This window comes from Phaethon lepturus, unplaced genomic scaffold (genome assembly GCF_000687285.1).
Source record: "Phaethon lepturus isolate BGI_N335 unplaced genomic scaffold, ASM68728v1 scaffold54196, whole genome shotgun sequence".
NCBI classification, from domain to species: domain Eukaryota; kingdom Metazoa; phylum Chordata; class Aves; order Phaethontiformes; family Phaethontidae; genus Phaethon; species Phaethon lepturus.
Genome location: NW_010545303.1, coordinates 9,616 through 31,902, shown reverse-complemented (window position 1 = coordinate 31,902; position 22,287 = coordinate 9,616). Strand labels below are relative to the sequence as shown.

At 37.5% G+C, this 22,287-nt stretch overlaps 1 protein-coding gene across 1 annotated transcript; it reads right to left on the bottom strand.

Annotated features, from left to right (window-relative positions):
- Window positions 1–2,074: 2,074 nt before the first annotated feature.
- On the bottom strand, window positions 2,075–18,904 carry PCLO (piccolo presynaptic cytomatrix protein; the record flags this gene model as incomplete). The annotated part of the gene is made up of 4 exons (XM_010288890.1): window positions 2,075–2,164; window positions 3,242–5,263; window positions 5,637–10,695; window positions 17,681–18,904. Coding segments are annotated over 4 exons (8,395 nt in total), but the record flags the coding sequence as incomplete, so codon positions are not given.
- Window positions 18,905–22,287: the final 3,383 nt, after the last annotated feature.

The window sequence follows — 22,287 nt, the reverse complement described above, 5'->3', positions numbered from 1 at the left end:
TGGAAGATCAGTCTTTCATTTCTATTTTATTCTTTTATGTTCAGCTCTAGTAAATTTTCTTTTCCACAGTGAGCTGTTTCACAAGTTTTTCTGCATTGGTCTTCATTGTTTTGAATGACATAAATGGTCCCTTCTACCTTTCCCTTTTTATAATTAGGCAATTAAGAACTCTCCAGTCAGGAGGCACTAAAAGGTTACACAGAGAATTAACAGACAAGGACTTTAGCTGTTGTGGACACTGCACAATGAAAGAATGTAAAAGCAATCCCAGTGCCAAAAATGTTTTAAAGTTGAGGAAACATCTTACTTTCACACTTAGCAGGATAATACAGAAGCAATCTTGTATCTAAACTCAGTTATAACAATGACACGTTGCTATAACAGTTGAAAAATGTCAACAAGATTTACACTGTCAACAGTGACACTGTGCATTTGCTAACTTTCTGGAAGAACTTTTGAGTGAGACAAAAGGTACAAAAGAAGAAATCATTGTCCACTCTTGCCTGTGCATCCAAGATATTACAGTCCTAAAAACAGGTTCTCATCTGGTACAAGCAAACACAGACGTGCTGGAGAGAATACTCTAAGTCTCATGGAAGCTAGGAGATCATTCAGATCTTACACTGCACATCTTCCCTTCACAACATAACTGGAATGAGTAACCAAGAACTGAAACTGATATAGCAATTGCAAAAGCAATTTATGCCCATGTTTCCAAACACTGATGAGGTCATTAAATTACTTTCTGTAAGTCACAGAATCACAGAATCACTAGGTTGGAAAGGACCTTCAAGATCATCAAGTCCAACCATCAATCCAGTGCCACCATGTCCCCTAAACCATGTCCTGAAGCGTCACATCCACACGTTTCTTGAACACTTCCAGAGATGGTGACTCCACCACCTCCCTGGGCAGCCTGTTCCAATGCCTGACCACCCTCTCAGTGAAGAAATTTTTCCTAATATCCAATCTAAACCTCCCCTGGCGCAACTTGAGGCCATTTCCTCTCATCCTATCACTAGTTACTTGGGAGAAGAGGCCAACACCCTCATCGCCACAACCCCCTTTCAGGTAGTTGTAGAGAGCGATAAGGTCTCCCCTCAGCCTCCTCTTCTCCAGACTAAACAACCCCAGTTCCCTCAGCCGCTCCTCATAAGACTTGTGCTCCAGTGTCACTCTAAATATTTTCTTTTTTGTCAGGCATCTGTTTTCCTCCTTTAAATTTCATGTACCTCATCCCAGCCTAAGCTAACTGAACCTCAGATATTTAATTAACAAAAATCTATCAGAAAGAGAGGGTATAACAGGCTTAATGCTTAACAGAACATCAGAGCTGGAAGCAGCCACGATGGTCATGGGGGGTTTTACAGAGCAGCTTCCTCACCATATGCCGCAGTGCACTGACACAGTGCAGCCCCCTTTACATCCATGGAAGTTTTTTACTTTCCTTGCATTTGTCTACTTGCACCTCATGATCCATAAAAAATGTCCACCTCATTTATTTAGACTATAAGTACTTTGAGACATGGACTATTTGCTGCTTGATGGGTGCATGCTAATAAGAACAATATAGCTCATTACTGTTTGAGCCCAAGGCAAAATGGTAATAAACATGGGGGTGAAAAATAAACAATTATGTACAAGGCCTTTGTTTCCACGTCTCATTAATGAATAATGTATGTGTTCAAGCTCTACTGTAAAGGCCTTTAAACAATCAGCTGTTTATAGAATTTATCATCCATCACACAAAGCATACAATTCATATCAAATATATATGTATCTATGAAAGAAGTGAACTGAATAATCTGTCCTCAGTAATAGATTCACTACACTGACAGTTATTTTACAATATTATGCCCACTCTCCAACATCTAGTAGAACCCAACACTTTCTAACTCGTGAGCAATGTTCTTCAGGATGCTGTTCTAAACCCCCTACATGAAATTTTAGTGTTCATGCTACAGTTTCCTCCCCTGTGCTAATGCTGCATTAGGGAATGGTGTTGATACGGAGTGCCAGTGCCATGACTACAGTTTTCCCTTCAAACTTCCACGTATTTTTTTCCAAGCGGTACCAGCGTAGGAAGCATTTAATATCCGTACAAATATGTGAAGCTGCAGAAACTGCTTACATTGGGAGCCTTGGAGGGTATAACCAGATAATCCTGCATTTGAAAGCCACCACAAATTATAGAACATAGAGAACAAGCCCTCTTTATTCTATCCAGCCTGTACTAATTACTCATGTATTCACAGATAACAACATAAAAGATAAAAATTAAACATAATAAACATAAAGACAAATAAACCTAAAAGAACTCAAATGGCAACTCTTCTAGAGCTCTCACAAATAAGATACTAACCCTGCAAGTGACAGAAGGGAATGGACTGGGACAAAAGGACAGCCAAGAATATGTTAAATTGTAAGGATATTATTTTAGTCAAGACGTCTTCCTCTTATTCATAAATAAATGACTGACTCCCAAATCAGAAATCTTAATTCTCAAGGAAAAGGAATACCGCAGAAATGAAAAAAAATTAATCCTGATGATGTCAGCCGTATTCAAAATTACCTCCTCTGACCCCATAAGAAACAGCCCTCAACACTTGGACAACTTCTTGATAATCCTCTTTATCCAAAACAAACAAACAAAATCAGATTTGTGGTATGAGACCCTTTGGTCTAGGAGAGAGAGAAGATGTACACATTGAGACAGATGATTACCCACAGAATCACAAGTGGCCAGGAAACCCCGCAAGGGTCAAAAAGGACAGCTAAGGTTATTATAAATCTGGTGTCAGCTGGCTCTCAGAAGGCACATGCAGTAATTTCAAGGTAAATCCACTACAGACTGTGCCACAAGAGCTGTATGTGCCACAAGTTGTATGATTAGAAAGAAAATCTTTTATTTTTCTGAAGCATTGGCAGTAATCACTTTATTGGCAATTAGTTGCCATGTCAAACATAAAGTGCTTTCCAAATTCTGAACAAGAATTTGTTGTGTTTTTTTCTGAATCTTAGTAATACTGTAATATGGATTCCTCTATTTCCAGTCAAAGCAATGAAGCAAACAACCACTGCTTTATCAGCAGACATTCCTTGGGACTTTTCAGCAAGGTGTGCAAAAAGACTACATGCACAGATATTGCAAATGAGTGTGTCAACCCTCATGCTGTACTGATAACTACAGAACTGCATATTAAAAAAACAGAAAACAAAAACAAAAAAAGAAAGCAAATACTTCTTACCATGAAACCCTCAGTGTACTGAAACTGAGCTCTTGAACTGTCTTCCGCTGTGGGACTCAGGGGTTTAGGATCAGAAATAGAGCGTTGCATCATCTTTGCTGCCTTTGGGCTTGATGGAGGAACCTTGGCAATGTCAGCATGCAGCATCTTCTGAGGGCTGATGTCATCAGTGATGGGTTTTTCATAGGGTACAAATGCTGACTCTATAACTTTGCTTGGTGAAACAGGTGAAATGGGTGAATAGAGAACTTTGGGAGATTTGGGAGGGGAAGGGACTACCTGCAATGTGGAGTCTGGACGCAGGTGAGATGAGTATCCTATCTCTAGTGGTGTTGGGCGTTTCTTATCTTTCTGAGGAGAGGAAGCTGACAGATATTGGGGACTTTGAGTATCTGCCTCTGTCTCTGTTTGACATGCCAAACTTTCTCCTTTATATGTCTTTTCTGGAGCTGAAATGTGCTTTATGATTTCAACCTTAGCATCCAGTCGGGCCCTGATTGAAGGTGTTCTTATTGTTCCTACAGGTTCTGTTTGTACTGAAATCTCTGCCACTGTCTGAACTGCAATATTAGATACTTTGGAGAATTGTTTAGCTTTGTCTGCCTCAGTGGTACTCTCGCTGTATTTCCCTACACGAGGTTTCCTTCTGGATCTGCTAGAAAGATCCCATTCATCTTGATCTTCATCATCTGTCTGAACACTCGTATCAACACTCTTCTTAGTTCTCCGTCTCCTGTTTGTGTAACCTCTGTCTGCTCCGTCTTCATCATCAGTTTGCACTCCACTGTCCACTATCTTTTTGAAGCACCGAGGCTGCTCTTCCACGGTCTCCTCAAGCTCCTCATATGGACCACGTAATTTTGGCATAGAACTTCTCTTTTTCAGTTGCTTTTCCTCTCTAACATCAATATCCTTAAGAGACATTTCTGAAACAGAGCTCAGGATGCCAGACCTAGGTATGTACTGGGTAATGCCATCAGACTGAACTGTATACCATGTTTGGCTTTGTGGAATTTCAATACCCAGCACTCCTGAAGCCGTAGTGGTTGCATCATCAGTAGGCCAAAACTGGCCATTTTCTGTGGTTGTATACTGTCCTTCCAAAAGTGTTTGATCTGTGGTAGTTTGTGGTGAGCCAGTTCCTGAAGGGTCATAACCATATTGATATATTTGACGAATTTTTTGCTCCTCTAACTGTTGGTGGAGCTGTTGTTGAAGTTGTTGGAATTGTTCAAGCTGCAACTGCTGCTGAGCTAATGTCTCTTGCCTCATCATAAACTGAGCTTGTCGTTCCTCTTCTTGCTGAAATAAGAGATGATGTTTCATGGATTGCAACTCCTCAAGCTTTTTTTGCACCATAAACTTTTCTTGTTCCCTAAATCTTTGAATTTCCTGACGTTCCCATTCCAGCTCTTCTGCAAAGCGCTGCTGCTTAATTTTCTCAAGCTCAAGAAGTTCACGCTCCAAATCAAGTTGCTGCTGTTTGCCTTCTTCAGGGGCAACGAGTAGGGCAACCTCATCTTCAATTACATCTGCGTAAACTTCTGATGCTGTAGTTAAAGCAGGTATCAAGTTGGTTGGCTCAGAGGGAATAGTTTCTATAGTAAGAGGTGGTAATCCTGTCTCCATATCAATGGCAGTAATTGCACTATCTTTTTCAGCTGCCACTGTTGTCAAGAAACTGTATGATCTTGGGAGTGGTTGATTCTGTTGCAAAGTTGATAAAGAGGGCACCGAGTCAATTGTTTGGAGGGTAGGTAAATCTCTGACACTTGTGCTGAAAATAGAACCAGGTTGTGTAGTGATGGCAAATGTGGATGGGATTGGAGTCGCTACTGAAGAATAAACAACACCATTGGATGATCTTAAAACACTTCCAACACCAAACTGGGAACCCAGAGTTGATACCATTCTTGCTTGGGAATACTGTGGTGTACTGAGCCCGATGTCAGAAATCACCTGCCGAGTCTCTGGGTAAGGACCAGTGGTCTTGCTTGAGTAATCCATAACCTCACCTGAAATTACAGGGCAAAGTTACAGTCCAGTCCCACAAAAGAATGCTGCTTTGTGGATTCTGAAAGTCATCCCATCTTGATGAATTAAATGGAAAGGGGAAACTGCATGCAAATCTTCAGGTTAATGATCTACTTTAGATGTGAAGGAAACAGTATTTCTGAACATGCAGGCACATGCAGGCACCTCTGTGCAAAACACATATGTAAAATGAAGAAATGAAAAACATGTGTAATCCAGAATAATTTGCCATACTGTCCAAAAGAAAACAAAACAACAGAAGGAAGGGAAAAATAATAAAAAATCATCCTGAAATGAGGTGAGGAACATCAAAATTATATTTCAAAGAAAGATCTGCTGCTGTGTCATACTGACCTGTAGTAACTCTTCCAGAAGTAAGATCTACTGCTGCATCAGTCGCCCCAACTCGATAATCAAAGCTATTCTTGCTTTTGTATGCAAACAGTCCAACTTCCGATAAATTTGTGTCAGACATAGATGGTTTCATACCTCCCATTCCTCGGTAGCCATATGGCCCTGAACGATCATACTGATAATGGTCATCTCTGTAACCAAAGCGATCTTCAGGAAGCGTAGTTGGAGGCTGCTGTCCTGTACAGCTCCTACCAAATGGCAATTTATAAACCATATCACAGCAGACAGCTCTTCTCCCAGCAGTCAGATCCACAGGTTTTTCATCATCTTCTATGACTGCTGTCATGATACCTGACGTAGTTTCATCCATTGTTACTACTGTTCTGTGAGATTTTGTAGTGCTAAGGTCAACAGCTCCAGTCTCCATCGGCTCCTGAGAAGTGGAGACATCAGTCCAACCATTTGTAACACCAACAGGTGGTACAGTAACAGGCTTTGTAGTAGCCCATGTCACTGCATGTGTTGAAGTACCTAGGGATAAATTTATTGGCACTTCATCTCTACCTGCAGAGAATCCTTGGCTGCCTGATACTCTGTATGCAGGCTCAAAATGTTTTGATGTTGTTAGCTGAAGTGGTGTTGTCATCGCGTGTCCCAGATCCACCAGGCTGTCTGTACTGGCAGTGTAGCTTAGAGTGGCAGTGCAGGTCATCACAGTTATTGTCTCAGGGACTACAGACAGAGAAGGATCCGCAACACATGCAGTGCTAAGATTTATTATAGCTGGCTGGACAGTACTTGCTGGCCGCCCACATGTATCACTTGCTGGCGTTTGCCTTCTCACGTCCATGGAAACCGCAGACAGATCCATACAGCTGTCTCTCATTTCAATATCCATCTTAGTTAAAGTGCGAAGATCTATGACATCACCCAAAGGATGGAATCTTCCATTCTCTCTATACCTGGGTTGATCTGCTATATGTAGTGGCTCTGGAGGTATAGTAATAGCGACACTACCTAAACCAAAACCAGGCACTGGGCCCTTAACCACAGACACTGTGGTCTTGGTTACCTCTGTTGTTGCCACTTCTGATTTTGAAACAGGTACTTTTTCAAAAGTTGATTGTGTTGTGACAGGAATAGTTTGCAAAGCACCTGAAATATACATACTCTGATCTGCCATACTTTGAATTTCCATAGTTTTTATGGATGGAGTAAAAATTGCTTGCATAGGCTGGGGAATCTGTTCTTTAGAAGGTGCTTCTAAAGGCCAGCTGGTAACAGCCTGACTAGTTATAGCTTCTGTGGGAGTTCCAGGCTCAGATGGCAATGTGATGACAACATAGGTTTCCTGTGAGGGTTTTGTCAACCTTGGTGAAGATTTGTTAGAGTGTGGAGACAAAGGGGAAGTAGGCGATGTTATTTTGTATTCCGCTGCAGAGACCAAATTCAGAGTCATGCTTGAAGTCAATGACAGACCTATTGGTTTGGGCTGCGTTTCTGCTGGCTTATGAACAGTTATTGGGAGCGGAGGAACTGCTGGTTTAGGAGCAATTGGAGGTTTAGTTACTTCAGCAGGCCTGTGACTGAAAACAAGCCCTGCTGGAATAGAGGACGGTTTGGGTGGTACAGGAGGTGGTGTTGGGGTGTATGTTTTTGTAATAGGTATCACATGATTCTTTAATACAACTGTGGACTCTAGTGTTGTAACACTTGCGACTGAAGGTACCACTGTGGGAGCTGTTGCTGCTGGAGTCTTAATCTGTGACTTCTTTTTGGGATAAATGGCTGGCTTGGGTAAAATAGGTGGAGGTAATGGTGGTGGAGGAGGTGGTGGAGGAGGAGGAGGTGGGGGTGGAGAAGGTTGTGCAGGAGAATCCAAAGAAGAGCTTCTAAAAAGCGAGAATACTTTGGATGTTACAGCAGCAGCTGAGGAAGGCACAGAAACCATGCTGGTTTTACTTACAGCACTGGGAGTGGGTACAGAAGATGTTTCTGATGCAGGCTCTGTAACTGGTACTGATGCTACACATAGAGGTGGTTGCTCAGATGTAGCACTAGTCAAATTAATCCTTGTCATATCAAAACCCAATTCTTTGTGTGAATCTTCATGATGAATTTTGACAATGCCAGCCTCTACTGTACTTTTCATTTTTCTATCTGCTTCCTTTTCTGCTTTGGAGGTGTCAAAAGTAATGGTATCAGTTGCATATTGCTTGGGTTTTATAACTGTAGTTGCCACTACTGAAGGTGCAGTTTCAGGCAAACAAACTGCAGCTTGATCCACACTTTCTATATCTGGTGCTATAGATGGCTTTTTAGTGGCTCCGGCAATAGGTCCATAAGGCATGCTCACTTCAGAGTACTCTTTTGTAGATGTTAAGGGAACTTGGGGTATTCTCCTGACACCTTCAGAATCTGCTAGTTTACCTACAGCATCGGCTGTATCTACATAACCTGTGGTTGCACTATCTATAGGTGATGAACTGTCTGTGGTACAAACCGAAGATGTAGATGATGTTAAGGAAGCTGTATCAGAAGGTAAAACTGATGCAGCACTTTCTGATGTCTCAGAGTACGTCAACATTGATGTTTCATGAGAAATTATTTCTTGAATTTCTCTGGCATAATCTGTCAAGTATTCATCTTCAATTTCCTCTGCTGTAAAATGCTGTGTTATTTTAACATCTGGAATAGAAAGTGCTGTGCTACTGACATCTGAGATTGCTGAAGTAGTGCTTGATGTTAAAGATGTGCTATCCGCTATTTCTCCAGCACTAGATACCTTTGTATCAGATGTGGGAATGAAACCTGAAGTTGGTTGTGTTGGACTGGACCCGGGGGTCAGCTGCATTCTCTGTCTCTTCATAAGCTCTTCATAAGCAGCTTCTGCATCTAACAACTGCTTTTCCTCAGTGGTGGAACTTACTGTGCTGTCTAATACAACTATTTCATGACTTTCTGGGATAATGTAAGAACTAGAAACAATATCTTCTTGAGGCACAATGGAGTGTAAAGTCTCAACACTATAGTAGTCTTTCTGCAGATCAGTCATTTTCTGTGGTTCTTCATAGATCTGTTCTGAAGCTCTTATTTTTTTATCTTTTCCTCTCTGTTGTATATATTCATTGCTCTCATCTTGTCTCAATACAAGATTAGTATCAATAGTTCCATTGTAAGTATCCTCTACTAAAGATTCGTAAATATAATCCTCTATTAGCATTCCACCATATAAAGATTCTTTTTCAAATACTTCATCTTTTTCATTTGCAATTTGAAACGGCTTGGACTTATGGGTCTTATGCATCATCTCCTCATATACCTCTTCGGCACTTTTCAGTGTCTTTTGACCACTTTCTTCTTTTGGGAGGCCGACTGGTTGTTCATCTGTTGGTGAGTATAGAGAGACAGCAGTAGGCAATTTGTAAACTTTTTGTACTTCTATTATTTTTTCTGGGCTGATTTCAAATCCTTCAGGATCTGACTCAATACTAGGTGAATATTCAGAACAGGAAGATCTGTGCAGTTCTTCCATTTCTGCTGCCTGTCGTAATTCTTCTGTTGGAGATGCATCTTCAATGGGAGAAAGATTACTTGGTGGAGTCTTTGGACGTTCCCTTCTTCTCTGAGCTCTTAGTTCATCCTTGTCCTTTTTAGATTTTTTGCTAGAACTTTTTCTTTGTTGCTGTTCTAGTTCACGCTGTTTCTCTTGTTCCTTTAGCAGTTCTTCCTCTTCCCGTAGTTCTTCTTCTTCTGAAGAATCTTCAATAGTTGGAAGAAGAGGACCATGTGACCGGTGCCTAGCTTTGCGCTGTTGTTTGCTCTCCCCTCCCAATTTTTTGTGACTAGGACTGCTGTCACTATCTTCATCAAGTGATGACACTGAAGTGGGAGATGTACCTGGTGTGAAACTAGAAGCATGTAAACTAGAAGACCCTTCTCCTCTAGATCTATCTTCTGGTGAATCTGTAAGACTTTCCATCTCTAGCTCAGGCTCTTCATCAAAATATAAAATACCTTTCTGTTGTTCAGATGCTTCAGAATATTTATTTGTTATTGTGCTATTTAATTCTATTGTTTTGAAACGCCGAAGGCCTCCTCCTCCAGTTACTGCAAGTTCTTCGCTGTCTTGACTTTTAGTTTCCCTGTATTTTGGCTCTGGGCTTTCATCAAAAGTCTCATCATCATCATCATGCCATGAATGTCGTCTTCCTGCATCCTCATCATAGCCTGCACTACTTTTCCGTGCCATTCTTCTATGTTTTCCAGCTGTTCCTTTGGCTTTGCTTTTCACTTCATCCTTCTTTTGGCTTTCAGTTACACTGATCTCTTTGAGTTGATTTCTTATGAATTCATCATCTTCAGAACCTGAGGCGTCTTCATCAGCACTCATCTCTATAATCTGTTTTCTAATGAAGTCTTCCTCATCACCTGATCCTTGACTGTCATCTCGTTTGTACTCATCACTGCTTGAAGAACCAACACTAGTTCTTCTTTTTCTCCTTGGGACAGGTGAGTTTTCACTCTCACTGCTGTCTTCCACAGAATCATAGCGTTGTCTTCGTGCCGATATGTCATCTCCTTCCTCTTCTTCCTTGTAGTCTGCCTGGGAGGAAGCACTTCCTTTGACATCTTCTACAGTGGTTCCTTCACCTTCTTGAGTAGCTTCTAAGTCTTCCTCATCTGAACTGTAAGATTCTGGAGTGACTGGCAAAGGCTTTGTTTTATGTTGATCCTTTGTCTGTTCACCATAAGTTTCAGAAAGCTCTGTGCTTTTTGCAGATTTTTCATCAGAAAGTGTACTTGCTTGAGCTTCCAAAATAGACAGGACAGTACTTTCCAATTTAGCTAGATCTGAGGGACTTGGTGGACTTTCTTGTGAAATAGTGTATTTTTTACTAGATTCTCTGAGTAAATCCTTTTCATCACTGGTGATATGACTTGGAATTTCACCAAGTGAACTTGATATCCCATCAGAAGAATACCCGGTGTCACTCAGACCTTGTGGACTTTTCTGTTGTTGAGAGCTTGATGTGTCTGATTTGTCATCCTCCTTTTCCTAAAAAAATAAATACATATGCGTGTGTATATATTTATATATAAATTCTTTATGTCTCCAGGCAATTAAATACATGTGATTTTTTTCTAAAAGATGAGTTAACGTCTCAGATGAAAAATTATGATGCCAAGAAGAACTATAATAAACCATAAAAGACTGAACACTAATTTTGTTATTCATAGCTATTAAAATAATACAGAAAGATCTTAAATTTTGGGGTTTTTGCATTGAATCTAACTGTGCTTTGCATGGTTGTCCACATTGGCAACTGATTTTATTAGTTGTAAGATGATCTATTTTTCAATATAAACAAATACTGTACTTAGTTTTTTTCAGAATACTTACTAATGATAGTCTATAATTTGTTCACGTATGTATGGGACAAGTTGCTTGGGGGTTAATTTAAATGAAGATTTTAATTACCTGTGTTTCAAAACTGCCTACATATTTCAAGATATAAAGTAATTTAGCTTGCCAAATGTCAGCCTGCAGTATTTCTGGGGTCTACTCCTTTCTTTGGCCATTTAATCTTTTATAATTGTCTAGCAATATGTCAGTCTTCTCCAATTTTGGACCTACAGTTTCATTTTGTTGATTTAAGTGTTACACATTGTAACATGCAACAGAATACAGGCAATATTGAGGCATGATTTAATGCAGTTTGAAATGTCCCCGTATCTGCAGTTCGGCACTGTATAAACATTTTTTGAGTACCTCTTAAAAAAGAAGTTTCTCAGTACATTTGTAACGCAGAGGTCAGCTGCTGGTAGGAATTGCAGGGAGGAATGCACGATGGTCAGCTATTGATCAAAGGAAATAAGGAAGCAAACAAGGTAGGCATACCTGCCTATGCATCATAATCAACAGTTTTCTTTTCATCCCTAATTAAACACCCTTAGTCATCCTCCTACCTTCCAGATCCTTCTACACCATTCTGAATGACAAACACCTGTATCTCCTTTAGACAATAAAAATACCAAGAATGTCCTACAGCAAGTATTTCCACAGCAGTTTCCCTCCTGCTTCTCTCGACTGTGAAATGCTCTGTACTTAGTGTAAGGCTCTCACCATCCGGCTACCAAAACAGCTCACTCTCCAAATGACAGGTCATCTCAGCTGACAGTCCTACAGTGTCCCCATCTTCACTACCAATTCGAGAACAAGCATCCCAAAATCTCCTGGTTTTCATAATATGATGTGATCTTCGTATTTGTTACAGCCCTCAATAATACAAGTAGATGGTATTTATCGACTTTGCTAATCGAAGTCAATGATTTCTGAAGTACAGCAAACCATTTATTTAAAGCATTAATTTATCAACTTCCTTGGAAATATGCTGAGTTAAAAAAATACTGTGGAATAAATATATTAAGAAAAAATTATGACAACGGTTAATTATAATTTAAAGTTATATTTACACTTATGTTAAGTTGCTATCAATAACAAGTATTCTCAAATGTTTATTCACACTGAAGTTATATTTAATGCCAGTAAACCAAATATTTGTTATTGTCAGTTACTTTATTTTTTAAAACCATTTTTTTCATTATTTAATTTACATGTAAAGTATTTGTTCTTGCCTACAGGCATATCACTGTGCACATAATCCTACATTAAAACATTAATATTAATATTACAGTAAGCTACTAATTAATATTTTATTACGTAATCTCCATTTCACAGGAGTGATTTATTATGTGCTTTGCAAAATCTGATACTACCTTGAATGTAAACTACATCTGTTCTTACCAATATTGTACCCGATATGATAAACCCAAACATCTGATATCAGAGCAAAATCCATTGCAATTAAAAATCAAGTATGAAAAAAAATATTTCTAAGGACAACTCTAATGATAAGGCTGTGAATAATATATGGAGAAACTACAGTACTCCAACCAACATTGGAAGTCATGTCCATTTAAACACTTTATCACTTGTTATTATGAAAAATATACTCTTGGATAATCTCCAGCCCTTAATGACAGAATTATATATACTTCCCATTAAAATTCAGCCATGAACCATAGTTAAAAAAAATAGGATTTGTATGTTACATTTACATTTTTGTTGTCTTCATTAAGTAAGAAAGGGTTTAAAGAGAATTTATTGGGCTATGTTCTAAAAAATACACATTTCATTAAAACTAAAGGATTTTTCCATTTAGAAATATCATGCCCGTCACTAAAATTTCAGATATGATATTTGATTGTTATTTTTTATTTTATTTCCAGTGTGTTCCTACTTATAAAGACTTTCCCAACCAAACACACTGTGATCAGATTAGATGAGCTACTAGAAAATCCAAACATTGTTCAAGCTCAGAAGGTCTCCTAGAAGTTCACAGACAGTGTCCAACTAGTGAAAGTGAATCTGTCGGATCTTGGTTCTTCACAAGGAGAAGCAGCGATACAGTGACTTGTAAAGCGGAGACAGAACGAGTCAACTGAACAGCTAAGCTCAGAAATAGGTAGACAACAGTTGATCATGGAACAACTTTCTCCTAGCCTTTCTCCTTGTAATTTGTGATGGTGCTATTATCTGTGAGTCCAATCTGTAGTACCTACTCAGTGACCAAACCAGAAGAGATGGCAAACAATATTGCTGCTGCCTGCCCTGTTGTTAAACCTCAGTGTATGACATAACATCACTGCTATGAATAATAGGAAACTGAATATAGGAAAGACATTTATTTGTACAGTAAGGAGAAGAAAAAGATCTACAATAAGCAGTGACTTCTTTTACCACTAGAAAAAAATACGATGAGAAAATCCAATTTTCTTTTTAAGGCTACCACAGTATGAATATATTTTCTATCATTTTTGTATGTATCCTTGTCTGTCCCATGATATGTCATGCAAAAATTATCCTGCACATCATGTTTTGAGATCATATGTATGTAACTTACAATAAATAATAGCCGGTCTTTGTGCTTTTTTTCCCTATTCTTAGCACCCTGAAAACTAGGATATTGTCGTGATTCTATTATTATATTATTCTATTATTAATTATTCTATTCTTAAATGACTGATAATTTATTTTCAACAGGGATGGCCACACACAAAGACAACATCATTATCAAATTTGTTAACATACCATAAATGTAAGATTTTTAGATGAATAAAAAGATATTGCAGAAACAATGCTCCTAAGGATCATGTATGTATTCAACAACTCTTGTAGAATGCAAAATGTATTTTAATCAGTAAGAAAAAAAAAACAACACTTTTTTCTTGTACAGTAGTAGTATTTGGAAGGAAGTATTTGGTACATATTGAACTATTAGGCCTTTCCGGGTAGTTGAATGATGTTTTTGCTGAAAGTTTGCCTACTGTGAGTTTTTAATATTGGACAAATTTAGCTCTAATACAGACGTTGATGGGAGGAATTTCTTGAGACTTATAAAAGGCTGGAGAAGACTGCTTAAAATCAACAAATGCAACTTCTTTAACTAATGGTAAAACCTACTGTAGGATCCATTTCTATTATTCTAGTGGCATTTCTACCGTATCAGTGTCAATACACCATACAACTACTTTGCATTAGAAGTTTTAGCTTTAGAAGTATAATTTATTCTTGCACTTCCTCGCTTTTAATATTCTTACTTGAAAATATAAAACTTAGTGCTTTAAAAAGTCCCATTAGTTATCAAATTCAACCACAATTCTATAAATGGAAACTGTGAGTAAAAAAAAAGTCTAGAAGTCTCATCAGTTTTTAAACTTATTTATAGCTAGCAGGATTACGATCTGTTGCACAAAATAAAAGTTTTATTTTGCAAAGGAACACATGATTTTTAAAAGGTTACTCTGTTTATAGAAAAAATACAGATATCTACATTATAAAAAAAAAGTTTCAGAGAGTGAAAAATAGAATTTGGTTAACTAAACTGTTTAATCTGTATTTTGATTTTATATTACCAAAATGAAATATCTCATATTTGTCCGGAAAAGCTGCTTACAGATAAGTCTTTTTGTCCTTATTCTGTCTCCCTGGTCTGTGTTTCCTCTTTAATGGCACATGTAGGAATAATGATGACAATTTACAATATATTAATTCCTACCTGGTTACTCAACCTAAGCACATGATCTTTCCTCAGTAAACATAAGAAGGTAGTAATAAGGGCACTTATATAATATAGCTGATGTGTCATAAATATATGTCCAATTTAGACCATGGCAATTTGTTCATGTAGATATGCTGAACTACTTATAAGTAAATTTGTGAGTTCCAAGATGACTGTTTTATGCCGCCACACTGTATGTCATAACTGTCCAAAATTTCTAGGCATCCTTGTTAGAACAGCTAACAGCTATTGCACTTGTGAATAGTCAATATTACAAGACGGTTTCTCAGGAAACGGACCTGTAAATCATGAGCAAAGTCAGTTTATTCTTTCTTTTTTTTAAGAAATTACAGTTTAAATATTATTGAAAAAAGAATGCTTTGAAGAAAAATATGGGTTTACGATATCATAATTCATATGTTGAGACACAAATGTTTAAAAATGTTTCAATATTTAAGTCACTTCTGTTTCAAAGTATGTCATATCTCTAAATACAGTTGATATCTGTGATTTTCCAAGGATCATTCTACTGATAGTACTGGATCAGAACTTTAGCCTGTCCATATCTTTAGGGACTTTTTGGGCTGTTGCTGTCTTTTTTTTTTTTTTTTTTTTTTTTAGTGAAAAATGAGGATAGTATTAGTTACTTATCTCATTGGAATGCTACACGGGTTAGTAATTACTATTTGCACAGATTTGGATATAAAATGGCATCAGCAGTTTGTCAAGTACAGCAGGTATTAGGTTTTCCCTTGCATCACTATTTAAAATGCACCTATCACAAATCCTTCATATGATTCTGTCCTGAAATACATCTAAAATATATTCTCCAATGTCTAGATATTGTCCTTTACCCACTGAAATGGATCAATGTGTGATATCTAAATTGTTATCTCCTCTTCTCTTCCACTTCTGTCACATGCTCTCTTGGGAAGAATTGTATCTAGAAATGTTTCATGTACACCACAGAGGACATTAAAATGCTTCAAAAAATTTAAAAAAAACCACCAGAGTTATTTTATGAAGTACAAGCTAGGTGAGGCACCAGCTATATCTTTAACTCTGAACACTTTGAGCTGCTGTTTTGTTTTTTTTTTTTTTTTAGGATTTTTCCAAGGACCAAAAAAGGAGGAAAAAAGGGAAAAAAGGTCTTTTTGTGTAAAAATAGCTATTCCTTTTTCATTCATTTGATTGTTTTGTATTTCAGAGTGTTCTTTTGAAAGTACTTACAAGTAGATATCTATGGGTTTTCTTTGTTTATTCATCACAGTTCACAAACTTCACGAAGTTCAGCTAAGTGTGCTTCAAAGTCTAATAAAAAGGGCGATAGAAAGGTAATCCCTATTTATAGTATTATAACAAGTCCTGATCTCAAGTGGAAGGCAGTTGGAGGAAACAAAATATATGCGAAGTAAGAGTGAAACCTATGTGTGTGTGCCACATTAGAAATCATTAATTAATCTACAATTAAAATCTGTCGCTATCAGAGATGGATAGCCAATATATGTATCTTGGATTTGTCCAGAGTGTAATATGCTTTCATCTCCTTAGAGAACATAAAAATGACCAAACAGGACTGGGACTAGCATGTGATGAAAACTTTCCCTTTACAAATGTTTCTCAACCAAAAAAAACCCCAAATTTTTAACAACAGAAAAAAATTTCTAAGTCTACTTAGGTTTCCTGATATTAATCGAAAAAAATCCCCAGGAATGACATTTTGTTAACAAAATTAAGCTTACTCTTCTTGGAAAGTCATGCAATATTGTCTTATGTTTGATACGAGACAATCTAATTGATATAAAATTTTCTTAGATCTCCTTTTTGTTTATTCCAGAAGGGAGGATTTCTGGCTATGTGACTTTGAGCATAATTCAGAGATTCCCTCGGTACAATCAGAGGACACCATACCTCTTGATACCACCAAGAGGGGGAAACAGAACATATGACAGGAGATGTATTTCAACGGGGAAATCTCATTTATAAAAGTAGTAGTATTTTCCACAGCACGATTTCTAAATTAGAATATTTTTCTGTCCAAATATCTTGGATATCACAAGGAAAAAAAAGAAAAGAAAAAAACCACCTTGACCTTTTTGACTGGGATATTTGAAAACATAATCATGGTAAAGGTTAAACACTTTTCCTAAACCTATTCCTACTTTCATAACATAATAATCAGCACCCTACTTTGTGGTGCTGATACAGAAACCCATAATTTTCTTATTTCTCAGCAAATTTTATATACTACTCACTTCAGCTGATGAAGTGACTTGTTGGTGCCTTCACATCCAGCAAACGCATTTATTTAAGTGCATCTCTCTAGTACATGTTATCATAAACTCATCCATTCATCTGACTTGAGAGCCCACCAAGAATCCTACCTAAAAGTAGTTGTTCATAGGAGATAAGCAAATGAAATAGTAAAAAGATGCAAAGGTTGCGTACTTTAACATACCATTTTCAGGCATCACAAAATATTCCTCAAATGTTTGTTATACTTTGGTATTGCAAAACACTATACATGTTACCATCATGGATTATTCCCTTTTGGGATTAAGAACTATGAAAACACTCCAATTTTAACAATTAAACTCCAAAATCCTGAAAGTCTACAGAAGCAGGTAAATAAATCAGAAATATTGGAAAAATGATTAAACAGGAACTTTCCCTTCGTTTCAAATGCTTAACTGCTTGAGACTGAAAATCATGCAAGAAGTACCGAAAAACTGCATGTGGAGTATAGGACTAACTGGTGAAACATTCACTCAATGGGAATCATTGATTTTATCATGTAGAACCATCCCTCACACAGAATAACAACAAAGTGCAGGAAGACATAAAGGAGAAGGTCTGTCACGATCAGATTCTGAACTGTAGCAAGGCAGAAGTGGGGCGGGGGGGAAGAAAGCCACTTACTATTTTTTCTCTCACTGCTACCACATGGTCAGTTCTTGGCAAAGGTGCTGTTGGAACAGGACTTTCTTCTTCCTGAGCTTTTTCAGCTTTCAGAACCGTTTGTGGAATCCCAGTTGTCAAACTCCCTATCTTAACATCCTCTTGCTTCGTAGCTTGCAGTCCCTTATAAGGTGCTTCAACTTCTGCTTTCTGATCAGCAACATGGTCTTCAGTCTCAGCTGTAACTGCTTCCACTTTGTCCTCTGGATGTGGTGTGCTCTTTGCTGGGAGCACAGGGTTCTGATCGTCTTCCAATGTGCTTAGGGGTCTCTTTTGATCTGAACTTACTGTTGCTGGAATTGTATCTGCTGAAAGTGTCTTTGACAGTTTCTCTCGCTGAAGTTTTGATTCTTCTTTTTGAGCTTCCTGTTGGATTTTCTCCACTGATGAAGTTTTCATGATTTTCTCATGTTGAAGTTTTGTGTCTTCTTTCTGAATTCCATGTTGGATTTTATCAACTGAAACTGTCTTTGACAATTTGACCTCCTGAAGTTGTGCATCTTCCTTTTGAGCTACAGGTTGGATTTTGTCAGCTGACAGTGCCTTTGACATTTTCATCTGTTGAAGTTTTGGGTCTTCTTTCTGAATTCCATGTAAAATTTTGTCAGCTGAGGGGATCTTTGCCAATTTTGCCTCTTGAAGTTTTACGTCTTCCTTCTGAACTCCATGCAAAATTTTATCAGATGAGGATGTCTTTGTTAGTTTTGTTTGCTGGAGTCTTCGGTCTTCCTTCTGAGAAACACGTTGGATTTTATCAGCTGAGGGTGTCTTGACAAGTTTTCCCTGTTTAAGTTTTGCATCTTCTTTTTGAATTCCGTGTTGGATTTTATCAGCTGAGGGTGTCTTGACAAGTTTTCCCTGCCTAAGTTTTGCATCTTCTTTCTGAATTCCTTGTTGGATTTTATCAGCTGACAATGTTTTTTCCAGTCTCTCCTGTTGAAGTTTTGGAGCTTCCTTCTGAATGCCTGGTTCTTCCTTAGATTTTGCTGCTGCTGGAGTAGGCGGTGTGGAAGTCTTCTGAGGGGAATGTGAGACAGCAGGCATAGGCTGTTTTTGAGGAGTGGCAGGTGGTTTGGATACTGGTTGTGAAGGGCCTGTTTTTGGAAGTGGCACCTTGCCCATGTCCCCAAGTTGTCCTGACATTGCCCTTTGGGTCTGGCAGTTCAAGCACAGCCATTCCTGTACCTGTGGAACAAACATATAAGTTACTTATCTGAAAACATAAGAGTAAAATCATACTGTGTTTTCAACTGATAGAGTTGAATACTTTTAATCTGAATGCTATAGGTGCTGAGGAGTTACTTTCTTTGTTTGCTGCTCTTGCGGGAAGATCCATAACACCTTTCTAAGAGAAGTGAAGCATGTCAGGTTCCAGAAAGCCAAGCTGAACAAATACAAAAATACACTGTGAAGACTAACAGCAATTACATCGTTCCAAAGTATTGATGACCTTTATGTACAAAGTTTGCTTATATATTTCTAACATCAATTGTTTTCTAAAGCCTCTATTGTCCATCGATAATTCCCTCTAATTTTGCAAATCTGAGTAAAAGGGGACCAACTGGGACTCATGGCTCTTCGTGTTTCTCTTCAGACATTATTTTCCACTCTTGAATTTATATAATAAATTATCATATGCACCTGTGTATAAATTTAATATGGCTATAACTCAAAAGCAAGATCATCTGTCTGCTCTCTTTGCTGCTAAATCTCTGCTGCACACTGGCTCCTTTTAATCTGCTTCCCAGAAAATAAAAAAAAAAAGGACAAATGCTTATATCTGTGCAAAAGATCTTGATGCCAGTTGCCTAGCTACTATATGAGAGGTGTAATCAGACTGTTTCCAGTGGGACTGAGGTATAGTTTCTTTAGGATAGAAAAAGGAAATTTTAAACACAGAAAAGTACTGAGAGAAAAGAAAAAGCCCAGAATCTTCTGGATACAAGAATAGATAACGCAGCTCTACTTCACTAGTGCAAAATGAGCTTCACTGGAAGATGAGAGATCTATGTTGTACATTACAATCTTTGTATGCTTGTTTTTAACTCCTTTTACTGTGACGATGGAAGGTCTTGGCAATTCAGTGATTGTATTTCTCTGATTTAGAGAGCTTAGTTACCTACAGAATAAGAAGCACATGAAAAACAGAGCAAAATTGTTCTATTAGTAATTATATAGGTAATACTGGTGATAATATTAGGATAGTACAGATGACAGATCAGTTATATACCACTGAATATTTTGGAATATCCAGTGGTATATAATCAGTTGCCCAGAAGATGTGGCATTTAGTCAGAAGTAGGGGGTATCTGGCAGAGGTGTGCAACCCCAGAAACATTCCTGCATTACTCTATTAGCAAGTAATAGAGTAATAAATGAGATAACACCAAAAGCAGAGGCTGGAACTCCAGCTCTGCCCCTGCCAGCAAAGAATGCCCAAATGCCAGGAGTGCAAGTATCAGACTCCCCGCTCTCCTCCTGACTCCATGTAATTTGCCTTTTCCAGTGTAAAGAGGGGCCTAACTTCAATAAATGCACTGGCAGGTTTTCCTACCAAGAGTTCTTAACACTTAGTAATGCCAGAAATTAAGATATTTTGAGATTAGATGGTTTCAAACATTCTTAAAATCTACCAAAACCCCGCTTTGTGAAGTCTATCTGCATACTTCAGATCCAAATCCCATTGTTAAATGGCTTTACCATTATCTTGTTTTTTTAATTGTTTTTAAAATAATTGCATCACCACTATGATGCTGCCCCTTCAGAAAAAAAAAGCGCTGATTAAGATAATAAGTAAAATATAAATTGCAAGAATTGCAGATGAAATGACAATTGCATATAAAAGAAAATTTAGTAAGAAAAGCTCATGTGGGCTAATTTTGTTGAAATGTAACTAAGGAGAGGCTATTTAATGTATAAAATAATTTTGTCTAACAAATTTTGTTTCAGGCTCAAGGAATACAAGAATGCATACATTATCATGTGGGTCTTCTAACAGTTGCCTTGTGTATTTATTATTCTATTTTTATAAAAAATTACCAAACTAGTGACTCCTAACAATTGACACAAATAAATGTTTATTAAATGTATTTGTCAAGATTGTCCCAATAAACGGAGTTTATTGTCTGAATCACCTGTCTCCAAATGCAATGAAGTCCCTAAGAGTTACCATACCCTTTGCAACTCCAAACTGAATGTGGCTCTGTATCAGACTTTTAAATATAATTTAGGTTAATCTTTTTCTGTGGAAAAAAAAACATTAAAACATAATCCTCCAGGGAAGATCATCCTCCTCCATAGGACTTAAAGTGCTCCAACTGCACATCATTTGTCTGGAAGTACTAAGTCAGAAATACAAATAAAAGTAATTCCTTTTTTTTGAAGAATGTGTAAAATGCAACTTAGTTTACTTGAAAATATTTCTGTTTGAGGGATTTATCTGGAATTTTTACTATAATTTCCTCCCTTTTTATGGGCAGCAACATTTTTTTCCTAGAAAACAGTATTGGAAGCTGTAAGTATGTTGTGAACTGTCATTTATGAACTTAAAATAGAAGTAATACATCAGGAAATAAAATTGGGCCACAGAAAATCATGATGTTAGTATTATCAGAAATTTATAAGTGACTAAATGTACTAGATAAAATTTAGTATAATTAGACTACAGAGAAAAACCCAATTTCATAGTATCCTTGATTGTTTTCTCATGAAGGTTTTCAAGACACACTACAAAAATTATTAATATTAACAAATATTAATATTGATCAATAAATAGATAATTACGATAGATCAATTTTTCATTAAATTTATAGGAGGGTCCAAAAGCTTTTAAACCCACTAAAAAGGGGGCAGGTTTTACCTTCTCCAGTCAGCCTGGCAAATACTCATTTCACAATGTAAACAGAAATAATACCATTATTACTTGTACTAATATAGCTTCTGTCAGCATGGGGCATGGGAATAAAACAACACGTAAATGATATTAAATTTCTCAGAATCTAGCCTTAACCATCTTTAATCTCATAAAAACATAATTAGTGGCTTCTACCATGAAATAATCCATGGTTCAAGAGTCTACTGAATTTCACATACATGCTATATAGATGTTCTTAAAGAAAATGTTACTTTATACATTAAATGTACGTTCTCACAGTACCATTTCTTTTTGACATAATTTCCATTTATTTCCTTAAAATATATACATAACCAGTTTCCAGGGTGTCTGTGCTTGCTTCTTTTCTATACATCTACATTTGGCTCTTATTACTTATTCTGGCTCTGCTGGTTGTGTAGATCTCATTTAGTACCTCTTCAGGTGCAGCCTACTCACTGCTCATACACTTGCTCCTCAGATTCATCAAATTATTTCCCTCCCCTCATTTAAAACCTTCACAGACCCAATTCTTTGAACTGCTTATAATAACTTTTGCAACTTTAGTAATAGTATTAAGTATTTGTAAACCATAACAGTTACCTAGGTACTCTTTCCTCTGAGCTTTGCTCATCATCCCTACTCAGTCTCTTTTCCTTGGAGTAAATTTCTTCAACTCAAGGACTGTGCTGAGCAC